This window comes from Pezoporus occidentalis, unplaced genomic scaffold (genome assembly GCF_034315485.1).
Source record: "Pezoporus occidentalis ecotype Australia unplaced genomic scaffold, CSIRO_AGI_Poc_V1 ctg104, whole genome shotgun sequence".
NCBI lineage: Eukaryota > Metazoa > Chordata > Aves > Psittaciformes > Psittacidae > Pezoporus > Pezoporus occidentalis.
The window spans coordinates 1,832,256-1,848,974 of NW_026912822.1; the positions used below are offsets into that span (position 1 = coordinate 1,832,256).

The 16,719-nt window shown below is 39.4% G+C and overlaps 2 protein-coding genes across 10 annotated transcripts in view; one reads left to right on the plus strand and one right to left on the minus strand.

The window, feature by feature from the left end:
* The window catches only part of HGD (homogentisate 1,2-dioxygenase), a 339,522-nt gene that overhangs the window by 35,666 nt on the left and 287,137 nt on the right, over positions 1-16,719 (plus strand). The gene's annotated exons all lie outside the window — the stretch shown is intronic.
* STXBP5L (syntaxin binding protein 5L) overlaps positions 1-16,719 on the minus strand; it is a 190,148-nt gene that overhangs the window by 31,228 nt on the left and 142,201 nt on the right. For 4 of the 9 annotated variants that reach the window (XM_062618662.1, XM_062618688.1, XM_062618696.1 and 1 more), the window contains 2 exons: positions 12,886-12,951; positions 5,405-5,455 (listed from right to left, as the gene is read on the minus strand). In XM_062618662.1, coding sequence (XP_062474646.1) covers positions 5,405-5,455; positions 12,886-12,951 — 117 coding nt within the window. The remainder of the gene's footprint in view (positions 1-5,404; positions 5,456-12,885; positions 12,952-16,719) is intronic. The other 5 variants (XM_062618671.1, XM_062618705.1, XM_062618712.1 and 2 more) reach the window with 2 other exon arrangements.

Below are 16,719 nucleotides of genomic sequence, written 5' to 3' on the forward strand. Positions count from 1 at the left end.
CTGAAAATGTGAAATTGCAGAGGAACCAAACATTTGAAAGCATTTCTGTAAAAGTGAAAGACTTTAGTTCAACCCTTAATGTTTTTCATCCTAATAGTGATCAAACTCACAGCAAAAAAGGCAAAGAGCATCCTTCACTGAATCAGCGGGAGCACAGCCAGGAGTTTGAGGGATGTCATCTTTCCCCTCTATCATTTTTAGACTACATCTCAAGTCCTGTGCCCAGTTTTGGGCTCTCCATTACATGTAAGACACTTACTGTGTGTAAGATATACACAGGCTTGAGTTCAGCAGGGGTCCACCAAGCCAGCAAGGGAGTTGTCATGCATCATGTAAGAGAAGAGTTTGAGATCTGGTTTTTTTTTCTCAGCCTTAAGAAGGGAAGACTAGGGGAGACCTTATTGCTGTCTGCAACTACCTGATCCAAGCACATGCAGAAGATCGAGCCAGATGCTTCTCAGAGGTGCGCACTGGTCAGATGAGAGGCAAAGGACACGTCTTGGAAGATGGGAAATTCAGGTTAAACATTAGGAAACACTTCTTTTCCACTATGGATGATGCAAAACTGGAAGAGATTGCTCAGAGAGATTGGGAACACCCTGTCATTGGAGGCACTCAAGACTCAACTGGATGCTGCCCTCACCTAGCTGACGTAACTAAACCTGCTTTGAGTATGGTGAGGGCCTAAACAACCTCTAGAGGTCCCTTCCAACTTTATTATGCTGTAATTCTAACTACAAGCAGAGTTTAGTTGACTCCTCAATTCAGCTGGTATTTTCAGACTGAAAAGTGAATAGAAATTACTCTTTCCTTCTAGGAGACACGTACTGAACAGCCCATAACATCCTTTGCATGTAGAAATACATATAATTTCCAATGTATATTGCCACGTCATTCAAGAAAAGCATTGTTACAGCTGGATGTCTGAACTGCCTTTTCTAGAAAGGTCAGACCAAGAAGGAAAGCAACACATGCCCATTCAAAACTTCTGAAGTGGTGTTTAGCACTGTAAACAGCATTAAACATCAGGGCCAGACAAACCAATGCAGGATGCACCTCTCACAAGCTCCCAGCTTGGCCAATGCAGCAGTAAAACAAAGGCACATTAAAAGATTCAAAACTTTGCCAGTGTCTAAAGGCTGCTGTAAAACACTTTGAAAAGGGAAAGCAAGAACTACTGTAACCCCACTGCTCACTTGTAAAATCAAAATGAGGTCTTGTTTACAATATCCAGGTACTGTTTCACAGGCTTGGGAGCATTCCATTGCAATGAAATACAAGAGCATCAAATGGTGGCATCAGCATCAGAAGACATTTCTCAAATCCTTGAGAAAACTGAGATTATTTGGCACTTTGTCTAGTTTTTCACTGCTGTGTAAAATGGAATACATTAACTCTGACCTGGTAAAGAATTCATTCACCGCTTGTAAATATCTGAAGAAAGAATGGGGAATCATATTAATCTTTTAAAGATCACAGCTTGCAAGAAGAAGCAGTGATGACTGTCTCTAGTTGTATTTTCTTGTGTTCCTTGGCTAATAAAGTCTAGGTGATAACAGAATTTCCTACAGTGAAACCATCTGTTCACAGGAATGAAATAAAAATCAGCAGTTACCCAGTATCTCCACCTTTAGTCAGGACTTCTGTCCAGCTCCCTGTGATTACCTGGTAACTTTGAAAGCTTTTAATGAAATCAGCAGAATTACTTCCTAAAAGAAAAACACAAACTGATGCTTAAAGTGGCTGGTGAAGCAAAGTGAGAAAACTCTCATATAAAAGCAGTTGTATCTGCCATGGTATGTCCTAGATTCTCCACTTGATTAAATTAGATGAGGATTATCCCCATAACTCATTTCACTGCAGCAGCGCATGGAAGTGTAGATGATCTTTTCAGCAAAATACAGATACTACTATTCAGAGCTGCTTCTGAAGGATAATAGGGAAGCTGTACATTACACGCACCATCAATGTCACATCCCTGCTACTCAAAAAAAGCTGTGGACAGGTTGGAGAGGGACCAGAAGCGCCACAGTGAGAGAACTGGGAAGCCTACCACATGAGAGAAGGCTGAGAGAACTGGGTTTGTTCAGGCTTGAGAAAAGAAAGCTCAGGGGGGCCTTACTACCATGTTCTAGTATTTAATGGGTGGCTGCAAAGAAGATGGAAACTCCTTTTCTACAATGAGTCACATGGACAAGACAAGGGGTAATGGGTAGAAGATACTCCCAGAGAGATTCTGGTTGGACACAAGAGATTTTCCAATGAGTCATTGGAATAATCTTCCCAGGGAAATGGTGGATTCCTCAACATTGGAAACTTTTAAGATGCAGCTGGACAGAGTGCTGAGACATCTAGTAGGTCATGCTAGAAGGCTTGGACCAGATGATCCTTGAGGTCCCTTCCAACCTGATGTTTTAGGATTCTATGATCTTCCTTCTGGACAACTCAGATAAACACTGGGTTACTCAGATCTGCAGTAGGTGAAACTATCAAGAAGTTCCAATGTATGCCCCCAATGTATGTAGGGTAATTCTCACATTTCTGTGTGAAGATATGGCATCCAGGGCAACAAGTTCTTCAGCAAGGATAGATAATAACCATTACATCAAAATAATAAGATGCTGAGGTCAGCTTTACCAGTCATACAAAGATCAAAATGGAGTCCCAAAGTACCTTTAAGTCACAAAAATCCTGACAAGGTTTAACTAGAACACCCTGAGTCATCAGATCACACATTATTCCCTTCAATCCTAGCAAACTATTCCCCAAGTAATTCTCAGTACAGGCAGCACCTCCACCAGAAATAGATTTAACTTCTACTTAACCTCTACTATTACAATTCAAAGCAAAGTGGAAGCAAGGACGTTACATGAGCCAGATCCTAAGATGGGAGCAGAACTGTAAACTGCCAAATGCTAATGTATTTCCCAATTAGCTGCAGTTGGTACTGAGAGTAGGTGATGTATCAGCACTCTGTAAAAAGCTATGAGCCAGAGCCGATGGGATGGATGCACAGCATCTTTGCATTTGAAAGCGGTGACCTGAACATCTTTACAAGAAGCGTGGGCCAGAGAGAATTGTTATTCCCTGTATATTCAGACTATGGGTATAATCCCAGGAAACAATCAAACAGTGGATAAATAATCTCTAAGAGCTCTGCCAGTGTAGCCAAGACATTTTGGAGCAGATACAAACGAAATGCATGTATTATTCACCTTTTCCAGGAACTCCCATTTAAATTTAGCTCCTTACATTGAGAAAGAGATGCTTTTTCCAGCCTGTTATAAACTAAGCAACCTATAATTCAGCACAGTTTTAATGGCTAGAATAATAAACAGGAATCTGCCCTTCTAAGACAACCATGAAGGAGAACTGAAATAAGGTTTTTTGTTTTGTTTCAGGGGGCGGGTTTTCGGCTTTCCTCTGTAGTTGATCAGCCGGGAGTATCTGCCAGCTTATACACTGCATGCTGCTTCCACATGCTTTATCCTTAGCAATCCATCAGGCTGCTTGGTGATACTAGGACAGAGTACTGTGGAAGTACTGTGGAAGTGGCAACAAACAGAATGTTTAAGTGATAATTTGATAATTTTGCAATTTGATGTTAATGGAGTTCTGTGTTCTACGTTATTCAAATAAACCACTAGTACAAGTAAATCGTGGCATGGCAGAAACATGACTGTGATGAAACCAAAAGCACATACAGGGTTATGCGCTCCAAACTTCCCTATGTATGTCGTATATTTCTGATGGATCATCATGCCTCCTATTCTCGTAGGCTGAATTTCTCTAACTCTTACAGCTTTCCTTTTTGGCACAGTCAGCCTGCTCCCTAGCCCTTGGGGTTTTGTGGGTTTTTTTCCCGTGTTGTGGGTTTTGGTTTGGGGGTTTTTGTGTGTTTGTTGTCCAGCTCCTGGCGTGATTACAGGAAAGCTGATGGTAAGGCAGGTTTTTTTCCTTTGTTATGCAACTTTTTTATATTACACTACAAAACCTTCAGCACTTTCAGTTACATTGGTTTGTTTCTTGCTTTTCTAAAAACCGATAAACCCAGTCTTTGACACGGCAGATTTATCTTTCTCTTGTGTTATGATTCAGAATATAAATCTATTTCATGCATGTTTAGCCTTAGATCCTACCCCATGGCTATTTTAATACCTTAAATATCAAGTACCTTTCCTCTTAATAGCTGCCCATTTATTTAGTGATAAATATTAATTCTAAAGGTCTCTAGCTGCCTACATCACTCCTTTTACCTTTTTGGAGTATTAAGAGTATTATAATTTTCCACTCTGATTTTTTTTTGTGTGCGCATTCCTACCTTCCTACTTTCTGAAACATCACTGCTAATGATGGAGAGAGCTACTTCAACAAAATCACTGAAATCTGCACAGCATGGACTGAATCTCCCAATGATTTTTCAATGTTTATTTCCTTAATCTTTACCAGGAGCTATTAGCAGTTTTCCAAGTTCATCAGCCATCTATAATGTGGAAGACATTTATTCTCAACTTTTGCCTTGGGGAACAGTGCTGCATTGCTTAATATATGCACATGATTCCTAGTGACAGAAATTAAGTTTGGCTGCATTATGCAAGGATGTGTTCTAACTATAATTTCTATCTCTAAAAAGACAAAGTAATGCGAAAAAGCTACCTGGTTTTTCAGTCACCTGACATAAGAAATTTCTCATGAGAGCAAAACCAGAAAGGACTCCTTGAGACTGAGAATATTTAAAGACAACCATAAAAGCAATAATGGGAACCACACATTCCAACACAAATGCCAGGAGCAATCCCCTTTACTTGGATACTTAAGAGGGCATGATCTGCCCTAAACCTTTTTAGGTTATGCAAGATGTTGAATTTTCATTTGAGGTTTTTGGAGGTGAAAGTTCTGCTCTCACTATGCATTTCCACTGAAATATAAAAGAAGAATTGAGGAAAAGATTACAGCAAACTGGCTGAGGTAAGTCTCAAGGAGAGGACCAAGACACACCATAAAATACAGATATTCAACTGTCTGATCATAGTTGTGGCACAGAATTTGTACATCGAAAAGAAAACAGACTAGCGCATGCATTGGGTGTTATAGGCAGAGATAAACATCACTGACAACCAGTTATAATGGCTCAAGCATGTAAAAAGTTCTGGAGCCTTTTCATCATAAAATACTACACACCCAGTGTGTAATGATCGGCAAAATATGTCTACATGAAATACATGAATATTAAACAAGCAAAATGCTGAGAGCTGCCAACAGAACTGTATGGGTTAATAGGTGGTTTTTAGAAAGCCTTTTCAGACAAAGCCTCCGAAGGTTATTGTGTTATCTCATGAATCAGTAAAATGTTTTGCCAATGAATGTAAGGAAGTTTAAAGCTGTTGGCTTTCGCCTACCGTACCAAGATCAGTCTTAAGATCTGTTGGCAGACTTAACTTTCTTGATCCTTTAACTGAAACAACAGAAAAAGGAGAAAGGCAGTTGTTAATCAGTAAGAAAGAAAAAGGAGTGAGGGAAAACAACATGCCATCTTCTGGTTAACACCATATTGCAAATTTGTAGAATGTTGTTTTGGTTATTTTTTCAATCAGCATCTAGAGGCAGAATTCTGGTTTCAATATTTTAATGTCCACCATTCAGCAAAAGAAATGTAACTGAACAAAAAAGCACTGGAAAAAACCTTACTCCAGAAGTGAATGGTGTTTTGCACAGCTTTGGCTGTGTGCTGCAATATCTTACCTTGTGATGACAGGAATGATTAAAAAAAACCCAAACGAGCTGAAGGCAAATATTGCAAGTGCTGCTTATGCAGCACGTCACAAATATTTAAACACCTGGAAACCAATCTAATAACAGGGTGCAATGAAATGACGAGTTCTGACAACTTCATACCTCAAGACACCATTTGAACAAGAGAGGGCATATTGTACAGATGATGGAGACAGAACACACTGTTGTAATATTACGGAAAGGAAGACAGATTGCACAGAAACGAAATACAAGAGCTTCAGGATACAATGTGGTGTTATCTAGACATCCAAATACTGCTCTGAATTGACTTCAGATTTAATTGTCTGTTGTGTTCCAATTATGCCCTCAAAACTATGATTTTGCTTCTGTTCAAAAATGTTTTCATTTCCTTACACAAGAGCACATTTTCAACAATGAACACCGAAGGACTGAAATGAAGCATGTCTTGTAGCAGTCAAAGTGGCATTACATTTATTAAAAGAATTCCTTAAGAAATCTTTAACTAATTATTCAAAAGACTTAATTTCCAATATGATTCTTTCATTTTGCACTCAGTCAGTACTTTTCCACATTGTTTTCTGGCTTTTACCCCTTACCCATACTGTCTGTTACTGGAAGCAAACAATGCAGTAGCTGTCAGCTAGCTATTATACTTCTGAAGAAAGTCCCACATGGTAAGTATCACAGTGATAGGAACACTGGGACATACGAATACAAGGAACAAAACCTTTGTAATATTAATTTAATAAGCTTTTAGGTCAGAAGGATGCCCGAAACAGCCACTTACCATTTCAAGTCACAAAGCTCCTAAACAGAATTTCTGCTGCATTCTTTTGCAGTGTTATAAGCTACAAAGCCTGCAATGTGGCAGAAGAAAATACCAGCTGGCACTTATGTTAGATGGTTTTCTTTCTTTCTTCAGAGAAGAGAAGGGGAGCCCTTTAGGCTCTTGAGCAACATTTTGGTACCAGCAGAACCAGCAGAGCCCTCCCAGTAACCCACTTCTAGCTGCCACTTTAACTGGACGCTCTGGGACAAAGCAAAGAGATCTCTTCAGGTCAACCCAACATCAATATATATATCACTAACACTACTACATGAAATTTCTCAAATTTGGATACCAAGTGTTCAGCTCCTACATCCTACACTAGGCACTCTCACAAAGGGCAGCTTGATTTTCAGAACAGCCTTTTAAAAACTTTCCATTTATCTGAGCAGCTGTCATACACAGGTTGTGAATACTACTCCAGAAAATCAGTGCTTTGCTATACAGAAAGAAGCATCACTTGTGAGATAATCTCCTTTGAAGGAAAGCACAACATCTGGTCCAACTAACCCTCTGAAAAAGGGTTACCAATTCCTAAGGAAGACTGTAGGGCAACTTTACTTACAGGTGAGGATCTAGGTTAGGGTATTTCAGAACTACAAAACCTAACTGCATTTAACACCAGGGAGTTTTCATTAGTGCTGTCATCATAGAGCCTTTGAGCTTTGCAAATCAGTGGTTTAACCTCTTCTGTTAAAAGGTGTTTCTGTATAACAAGAATTATGCCTTGTGTTATATGCCACAGATGTTCCCAAGTTATGGTATTTATGTCTGACTGCAAGACCGCAGAAATAGCTCCCAGCTATTTGTGTGCAGTCTCATACAGCACATGCAAAGTATGCACTTTCTGATTCCCCTGGAGGACTGGAAACAGGCTTGATTTGGGAGCTGCCACAGCTGTGCACAGCCAAAATAGGCACACCATACTGAAGGCTGCAATCTTAACACAGTCTCAGGATGCTGAAAAGACAGGATCAGAAAGGAGTATGCAGTTGATCAGTCAGTTTACAGGTACATGAGTAGAGGACATGGAGAGTAGGGGGCTAAAAGACAAAAGAGACACACAGGATGAGGAAATGAAGGAGGTGCAGTTGAGGAAGCCAGCAGTTACTCCTACCACTGCTTCCACCACCAAATTTGGAATTTTTTGGTGTAGGACACAATTGTGCTAGGAAAAGCATGGACCACTGTCAAGACCACAAGTGTAAAAACAAAAGGAGTAGCTGGTTGCTTTCATGCTTTACTGCGATTAAAGCTGTGCCTATTATATTTGCAGGGTAAAACTAACTTCACTATTCAACAGTGTGGATATTATCATATCACTATCATCCTATAACCTGTTTTTAGTACTTAAATCGTGTGTTTTACTATCTCTACATTTATTATGAAGGAGGATCATGCATGTAAACCTCTCTTGCTGAGAAAGAGATTCTGAAATCCAGTGTAAGTATGCAGCAGAGTACAAAGGTTCAGGAGGCTAGCAGAGCTGTTTGTTACCATTATTTGTTTGCATTCATGCTGGAAGCAGCTGTTTCAAATTGTGATGCCATGGTGAAACGCAAGACAGACCCTCCCCAAAGAGCTTAATGTGTCAACAGTCAAGTTATCCAACTGTGGGGTGAGAAGGAAGCGCTGACAGAGTTAATAGGTATGGTCTGGCAGCTAGCTAAGCTGAGCACCCAGTTTCCTCACCTGACAGTGTGGTATCTTGTAACAATATAGTTCCCATCAGTCTTTCAGTGAAAAGAAGAAGGCACAACCAACAAACACACTAATGCGTGCTCGCAGCGATGACATTCAGTGGTGTGTTCCCCTCAGTTATTACAGCAGGACTGTATTCAGAGAACTTAAGTCAAAATGAATACAGCTCTTCATACAGCTCTTTCTCTTAGGGAGCTTCTGTCTGTAACACTTTTGAATGTCAGTCCTAGTTCCTCACTGCTAAAACATGGATTTAAGAGCCTAATGTTTAGCTACTCAATTGGACAAGGTACACAGTAAGGTCCTGGACATTTGGCTACTGGGGCTCAGAGCCAGTGTAGAGACAGCCCTTTTCCTTTGGTGGCCTCAGGCAGAGCACCCCAGGAAGTGCTTTCCTGTGGGAGCTACTTTCAAGCTTAACTTCACACTTGCTGTGCCCTGAGCTACAGCTACTGCTGCACTGCTGCACTCCTGTGCCAGGCCATGGCCTTGCTGATCCTCCCTTGTCCCTAGTGATCACCAGGTAGTGCTCAGCCCTGGTCACCCTCCCCAGAGCTGCCCTGCTCCCTTGCTTAGCTCCTGTCTCCATTGTTCACAGGGGCTGGTGGCCTCTGCTGGGGGGCTCAGGCCCCACTGAGCCCGGCACCATGGGCTGCATGGGGGCCATCCATGCTGCTCTCCCTAACCCAAACTCCAAAGCCCAAATGCAGATCCCCATTTCCTTCCCTTTGCCAGCTCATACTGCTCTCCGTTCCTTGCTAATCCTTATGTGTCTCAAGATCTTAAGCAAGCATGAATTCACCAGGCCAGAAAAAACCCTCATCACATATCAGAAAAAGTGATAAAATGCACCTTGTATTCACAGTGCAGGAGCTAACCTCTCTTTAATGATTAATTTGCCTTCTGACTAGTCAACATTCTTCTTAATCTGATACCTGAGAAAATGGTTATTCTGGCAGTTATCAATTATAATGTTACAAAGTAAATGACATTCTGTCTTACACACACAAAATGTTTCCAAACATTTACTTTCTTGTGCATGAGAATACAGTTTTCAAACTGAGTAAAATCTCTTCAGCTACTTTGAAGTTACCCATGAGTGACTGTGTTAGAAACTTAATAATACTCTTTTTGAAACAAAGCTATTTAAGCACATTTCCTGCAGGGAAGTTGAGTTTGGCATGAGCCTCATCCCAGCAGATGTAACCAGTGGAATGCACCAGGGTAACAGCACTTGGAAATCACAGCATATATAAATACTCATAATGTTGCCATTAGGGACCTGTTCTAAAGCTCATGGGAATCAATTGTGGAAATACTTACATAGCCTTCTCTAAGATCTATAGTCTTAAAAGCATTTTGGATGTGAGCCCCCAGTATGAAGGTGATTCCTTAAGAAAAAACACAAATGCACTTTCATTTGAGAACACACACTTGAGAGGTCACTCTCCTGTACATGGACTGACGGTCTTTGAAAGAAGTCTAAACTGCCCATTGCATCTTACACACCAAAATTAAATGACCTCTCAAAGATGCCCTTTCTTGCGCTCACAGTGTATTTGCAACTATACACTTCAATATAAAGCTGCGTATATATGGCTAAAACAATAAGGGACACATATTATGTATATTATATTCCTAAGGACCACTGAATAAATTTTCCTAATGAGGTGATAAAAATAAAGCTAAACTTTATTGGAACGGGTACTGGGTTTAACATACTATATACTCCAGCACTGGATGTAGCATCATTTACACTATGAGTACTCACAAGGCCTCAGAGTTCTTTATGTTGGTTCAGGGCTACTGAGTTCTCACATGCCGCTTCAGAGCGAATGTAGTACAAAGCCCTAACCTACAATCTCCAAATCACAGCAATCAAAATGCAGTTTGATTTTCGCTATTGAAAGAACGTGGCCTGCATGACAAAGATATTCTGATGGTATTGAAAAATCCTGATCTCCACTGTTCTGAGTGATCTGAGAGGTGTTTTTAAGCCAGTCAAATACCATTAGATGGCATGCCATGCTGCACCACTGTCCTCACAAAGTGTACTTTATATAGGTAAGTATTTAGGTTTTTTTTGAAGTTTTTTGTCCCACAATTTTTAGCAACATTATTCCATGAATATCGCTATTCCTGCGATACTTTTTATTTGCAACAGAAACTGCCACCACTCAGATATTCATAAGGAAGCAGATACCTTTCAAATGGCTTTAGGGACTTTTTTCTTCCTGTACAGTATTGAAAAATGCATCACTATAATATTTAATTACTAATTTAATTAAAATAAAAATACTAGTGGTTAAAGAGGCTTATTCCTCTTTGCCTACAAGTCTTACAAAGCAAGGCTGGCGTTTCTCCACTTGCTGCTACCCCGTGTGTGGCCAATCCTGTGCATTTCAGAAACATTTTCATCAAATGGTTTCATTTCATGTTCTAGTTGAAAGACCTTCAGAACAGGAATCTCTCCAGAGTACAGCACGCTTCCGTAACAGAGCTTCTGTGCCCTGCACTTTATACCAAAGGCAAGACGGGAATTAAAAGGATCCTGACTGATGAATCCATAACTATGCAGATTCATCACTTGTGTGCTACAAGAAAGAAATGTTAGCCAGTGCAGAGGCTGATGCAACTGGGAGGCTATGCTGAGAAGCACAAGGTAGCTCCACTCCCAAGTTCTTCACAATTTTGAGGTCTTTTGTTGCAGATGATTAGACTGGGTTTTGCCCAGTTTAAGAGCAGGTATGCCAAAGCAATATTGTTTTAATTTTCCATTTAAAAAAAAAATAACAAATCTCTCATGGTAAAAGTAAGTTCTATTTTGAAAAAAGCAGTTACTTCTAATAATAGTTGCTACCTACAGCATTGCACCTGATTTCACATTTTAAAGATTCCAAAACAGCTTGGAAAATCACAGGGAAGGGCTAAAATAGGAAACATTCATAAATATGCCATATTTTCCATGCTGAATAATCTCCAAAACAGAAAAGCAGTATAAATTTTGGAGCAAACGATCTTAAATTTATCTAAAATTGGTATTTTTGATCAATAGCAGAATGAAAAATTGAACTGCACAAAAAGTAAATTGCCATAGCTGTCATTTATCATTATAAAACTAAGCACATACACACATGTATACCAAGTCAGTGATCTCCTAGTTTTCAGTAAAAGGAAAAAGAGAGAAGGCAGCTCATTTCTGGAAAGAAGGCTAAAAAGATGAATCCCAGGGAGCTGCCGAATAAATAGCCTGATTATACTGAGTAATCTATCAAATGTTTGATTTTGAAGCCCATATCACGAGTTTCTGAGGCCCAGCTCAAGAGTTTGAGCTCCTAGTGTTATACCACTATTATTACAGATTATTTCACTTTGCTATTCCCATGTCTACAGAATTTAGGTCGAGAAGAGTAGAAGGAAATACATCTTTCAAAACAGCTATTTTCTTTTAGATGTTTTGTGGAAATACTTTTATTAGCTTTAGGTTTTTGTGAATTACTGATTAGTGGCCTTCATTCAAGATGAGTGTGTCCTGTTGCAATAAAGTAAAATGTGTGAAATAGTAAGAGAGGACTTGAATAGCATATTTGTGGGAACTTGTTAACATAACTAAGGAAAATACTTACCAAACTATAAGGAAAAGTAGTGTGATACACATACCACAAGCAAAATGAATGTATCATAGAATCACAGAATGGTTTGGGTTGGAAAGGACCTTAAGATCATCCAGTTCCAACCCCCCTGCCATGGACAGGGACACCACACACTAAAACATGTCACCCAAGGCTCTGTCCAACCTGGCCTTGAACACTGCCAGGGATGGAGCATTCACAACATTCTTGGGCAACCTGCTCCATCATCCATCCTGTTCAAGTTACACATCCTTATTTTCCATCACATTTAAAAGTCAGCTATTAGAAAAAAGCTGTAAGCAACTATCTTTAAGACAGTGAACTCACATTAAAGAGATTAATGCAGACTAGGCACTTGCAGAAAAAGTCTCTCAAAATGAGACGAACTCCACCTTCTGAAGGACTATGGGTAAAATGGGAAACAGTTATTCATTTTCAAATGGCCAAAGTTTCACTGCCGGGTCAAAGTAGTTGCTAAGCAAATATTTTGATTTGAGGTTACGTTTCTATTGCAAATGACATAACTTAGGCACTGTGTCTTAATGGTTCAAATTCATCACCTCCATATTGCTGGTTTTTAAAACTGATTTCTCTATGTGCACATATGCATAATAGATATAGATAAAGACTCTCTACTGAAAAAAAGCAGTCAGAAAGCCTTTTAACAAAGCAGAGAAAAAAGCCTCTAGTAGGAGGATATAGGAATATATCTGCATGATGTATCTGCACGATATATGATATTTGTTAAATGTTTTCATGCTCTTCACCTTGAGATGCACCACGTACATTTAATTTTCCTTTAAGTAAACAGACTTAGGCTTTAATTGTGCTATGTAATAAGCACTTCTGCAGTAAATTCTTCTTGCTGGAATTGTAACTATGCACTTCACTTCTTAGGGACTAATGAAACACAGTGATGCATGACATGAATGGCTTATACAGACTGCAGGAAGAGAAGCCAATCACCTTTACCTGAAGTGGGAGACTTGCAACGCTCTAGCTCCAGGGAAACTGGACTGTCACTGAGTTCAGTCAGGCCTGAAAAAATGGAGTTAAAAAGTTAAGTTACAATCTAACAGGGCATGCTTCAACTTTCTTGGTTGATGATATTCTGCACTTCAAAGTCAATTTGGAGAAAGGAATGGTGTGAAACGTGAGGAAAAAAGGTATTTCAGATAACAGCAGTTATCAGGCTGTCGCTGCAGGAATTTAGGTCTGATTTTAAAATCACACCTTTTGCCAACTCAGATTTGTTTTCCGAGCCCCTCAGGGTAGACAAATAGTCACTGTATTTAACTAGAGAAAACAAGTAAATAGAGCTTAAGATTTAAATGTCTATGATGTAAATCAAACCAATTCATCCCTGTCAAACTGATGTGGAAGCAACTCTGTGCTTTTAACTGCTGCAGAATACAGGAAGAAAACCTTAAAACAGGGGGAGAGATGCTGTCTGAATAGAAGAATTTTTGTGCAAGATCCTGATATATTGTTTAGAAGTATTTGTGAGGAACTCTACCACGGAAGACAGCAAGAAGTAGAGTAATCTTAATTTACACTGCTTAAGCTCAGGCTTGTTACTGTGATCAAACTAAGATCCATCCTTGGCACAAGTTGCATGTACAAGTTTAACATGCCTTTTGGCATGCTAGGGAGAAAAAGCCTGAGCTTGTGCTATTCTCTGGCATGGGCTAACTGTGGATGAACTGGGCATGGCCACACCTTTCCAGATGTACCCTTCGTATATATCCAAAGGTGCCCTATGGCTTGTATCAAGTGGTTCACACTTGATATATGGAGCTCTGACACTTCATGCTGTTAGGCTACTTGGGACTGGCAGACAGCCCAGCACCAGACATCCATCTGCTAGCAGTGGGGACTCATTACTCAGGTCATACAGCCTAGTGAACATTAGCCCACACTCATGTGCATTACTGTCATACTGATACTGTGTTTACAGACACTTCGAGGATGTTGTGTACTAGAAGTCAAACATCTATCATGACCTTTCAATATGCTTTAATCTGGCACCATACCTCCTGCAACGTGACATGGGTTAATTTTTATGGCTTCTGGACCCTCAGGTTCAGAGACCCCCATCTCTAAAACTCATACAGACTCCTGTTTTTGGTCACCAGTGCCGTATTAAAACAGTGGGATCCTAGTGTAAATACTGATATTTTTCTTACAGTATAATTTTGACCTGCTCTGAGAAATGGGGAGAATCTAGAGCCCCAGCCAGCAGAATGAAAAGTTTCTACCATGAACAAAACTACGTGAGTGCTAGAGCACCTTTGAGCACTTTGAAAAACCAGTATTGATTTGGCTTGTTAAGTCAGTAGCAATGATGTTTGCTCCTGACTTTTAAACAGTGAAAGATCAGTCTAGACATTAATGTGGCAAACTGAAAACTTTGTATTTTGAGAAACATATTTGAATCGTTCTTAAATTCAACTTTGAATTTGTGAGAGAATTTTATATTCCAATAATTATGAGTCCAGTCACTTTTGATGTTACAAGAGAATTCAGGAACTGCAACCATTCAGGGAGCCTCTCTATGCACAGCTTTCTTACCAAAGCCTGGAGTCAGGCAGTACAATTTGCTGTATGTACCTAGAGATTTGGAATGTAATTGCTTTTTGCTGCAGAACTGTCTGCAAGGTACAGTGGGAGCGAGTCTGGCACATCTGCATAGCATCAGAGGCCTTGGAGAAACAAAATGAATTATTGAACCGTTTCTATTGTAAACGCAGTATTGGAAATATTAAAGTTTTAACACTCTGGCTATGATGTTGTGATTAATGAAATTCTTCTAAGCTTTGCCCGGTTACTATTGATGGTATTTACAATGTCAACTGCCAGGTCTGATTTTGCATCTAAATAGTTTCTTTTTTCCTTTTTGTTATGATGCCATTGACTTACGTAAGTAGGAAAGAAACCAAATCACTGTTCTGAAAATGCAAGAGCAACCACTGGGAGAACACCACAAGCTCTTTATGTTTGCCAACAGCTGTACAACATACAACAGTAAAGGTTTTATGCTGTGGTATTTAAGAAGGGTGAACATGTGAACTTCTCTACAAATCTGGACTTGCTGTCAAGCTCTATCACATCTAACAATGACCAAACCCCCAAGCAAACCCAAAACCAAACCAAGAAGTGCAGTAAGCCCCCATTTTAAGCCTAAGTGGTGATATGTGCCCTGCACAAGGGCATGCATCTCAGACACTTAGATTTGCTTAAGCACTGCCACTTGCAGATTTTCTCCTGCCATAAATCTTTCTTGCTCAGAAATACTATGAGTTCTTCTAATCATCCATCTATACATCTAAAGTATCTTTTAATCTTATGAATCCTAAATCCCACATGCTATATGCAATGACGCACACAACTGTCATTCACTGAAAGGAATAAACATATACTTGTCAAATTTCGTGTTACCTTTGATTCCATTAAATGTTGTCTTTTGTTTCCCTTTCAAAGCTCTCATGCTTTTCTTTGTACTCCTGCTTATTTTCTACCGTTGCTTCCTTTTTAAGGGAACCAAGCTAAATCTTTGCAATAATTTCTCATGTATAAGTATTTCCACACAACTCAGCTTCCCTTGAACATGTGAGAGACTAAAACAGCTCCTGAACTTGGATTACAAAACTATTTTCACTTTTGATTTTGGAGCTCTGTAGGCCCAATATATGCCCCAAAAGTCTTTAGCTTTAGCCCCAAAAGCCCCTGCGACAGTAAATTTTGAGCTCAGGTACTGCAAGAGCATAGCAGCAAAGCTGAGCGCAAAGAACTGAGATTGGCAATGTAAAGGACCACCTGTGAGAAGATACGTCCATTGACATTATAAAGAAACTGGTTCTGATTTGAACAAATTATAGACATGTGAAAATAATGCAAGATGTAAATATAACATAAGGCATTATGGATACTTTTTAAGGTTTACGCTTATTCCCATTTCCTTTTTATTAAAGGATAGAAAAATGTACTGCTTGGATGGGGGAACAACTTCCATGAGCTCCTAATTTTAAATAATTTTTGAAATTTTAAGTTTTTATCTCTGATTAAACGGTTCAGACTGATCATTGAATTAAAACCACCCAAAGTCTTTGCTTATAAATAAATGAATTATAAATAAATCATCATAAATATTCACAAGCCAATAAGTAAGACTGGTATTATCTTATTCATAGAATCATAGAATAGTTAGAGTTGGAAAGGACCTTAAGATCATCTAGTTCCAACTCCCCTGCCATGGGCAGGGACGCCTCTTCACACTGAATTACCATACTGTTTTCTTTATGTTTAAGTAGGATGCATTCTTTGGGAATGACAGTTCAGAATTTAGCTGTCAATTTAAAACTTAACCTATATTAGCTTCTACTGTGTTTTCAGGAGGGATTTAAAGCGTCAATTACTAATATGTAATGACTCATAGCACACCTTTTTCTGTGTCCTGCTGTCAGACCAAGGTTGCTTTTGCTCACATCCCCTCTAGGGACTGGCCTGGATTAGGAACAAGGAGTTCGCACTGAAAAGTCTCCATTTTGAAAACTATTTTCCAATGGATCAACATCCTTTGAACTTGCCAACTCTTTAGATGCTTCATAAAGCCTATTTATTTTCTTGTTTTACCAACAGATGGTATGAATTTCTAGTAGGAGATGCAAATTTCTTTTGCAAGTCGGTATTTTTACATTCTGCTGCACTATTTTTCTAGATGCTGTAAATGTACTTGTTTTAATATTTGAATATGTTATCTATCACTAGGTACCACATGTACAACTTGATTTTAATTGAAGAAAATAA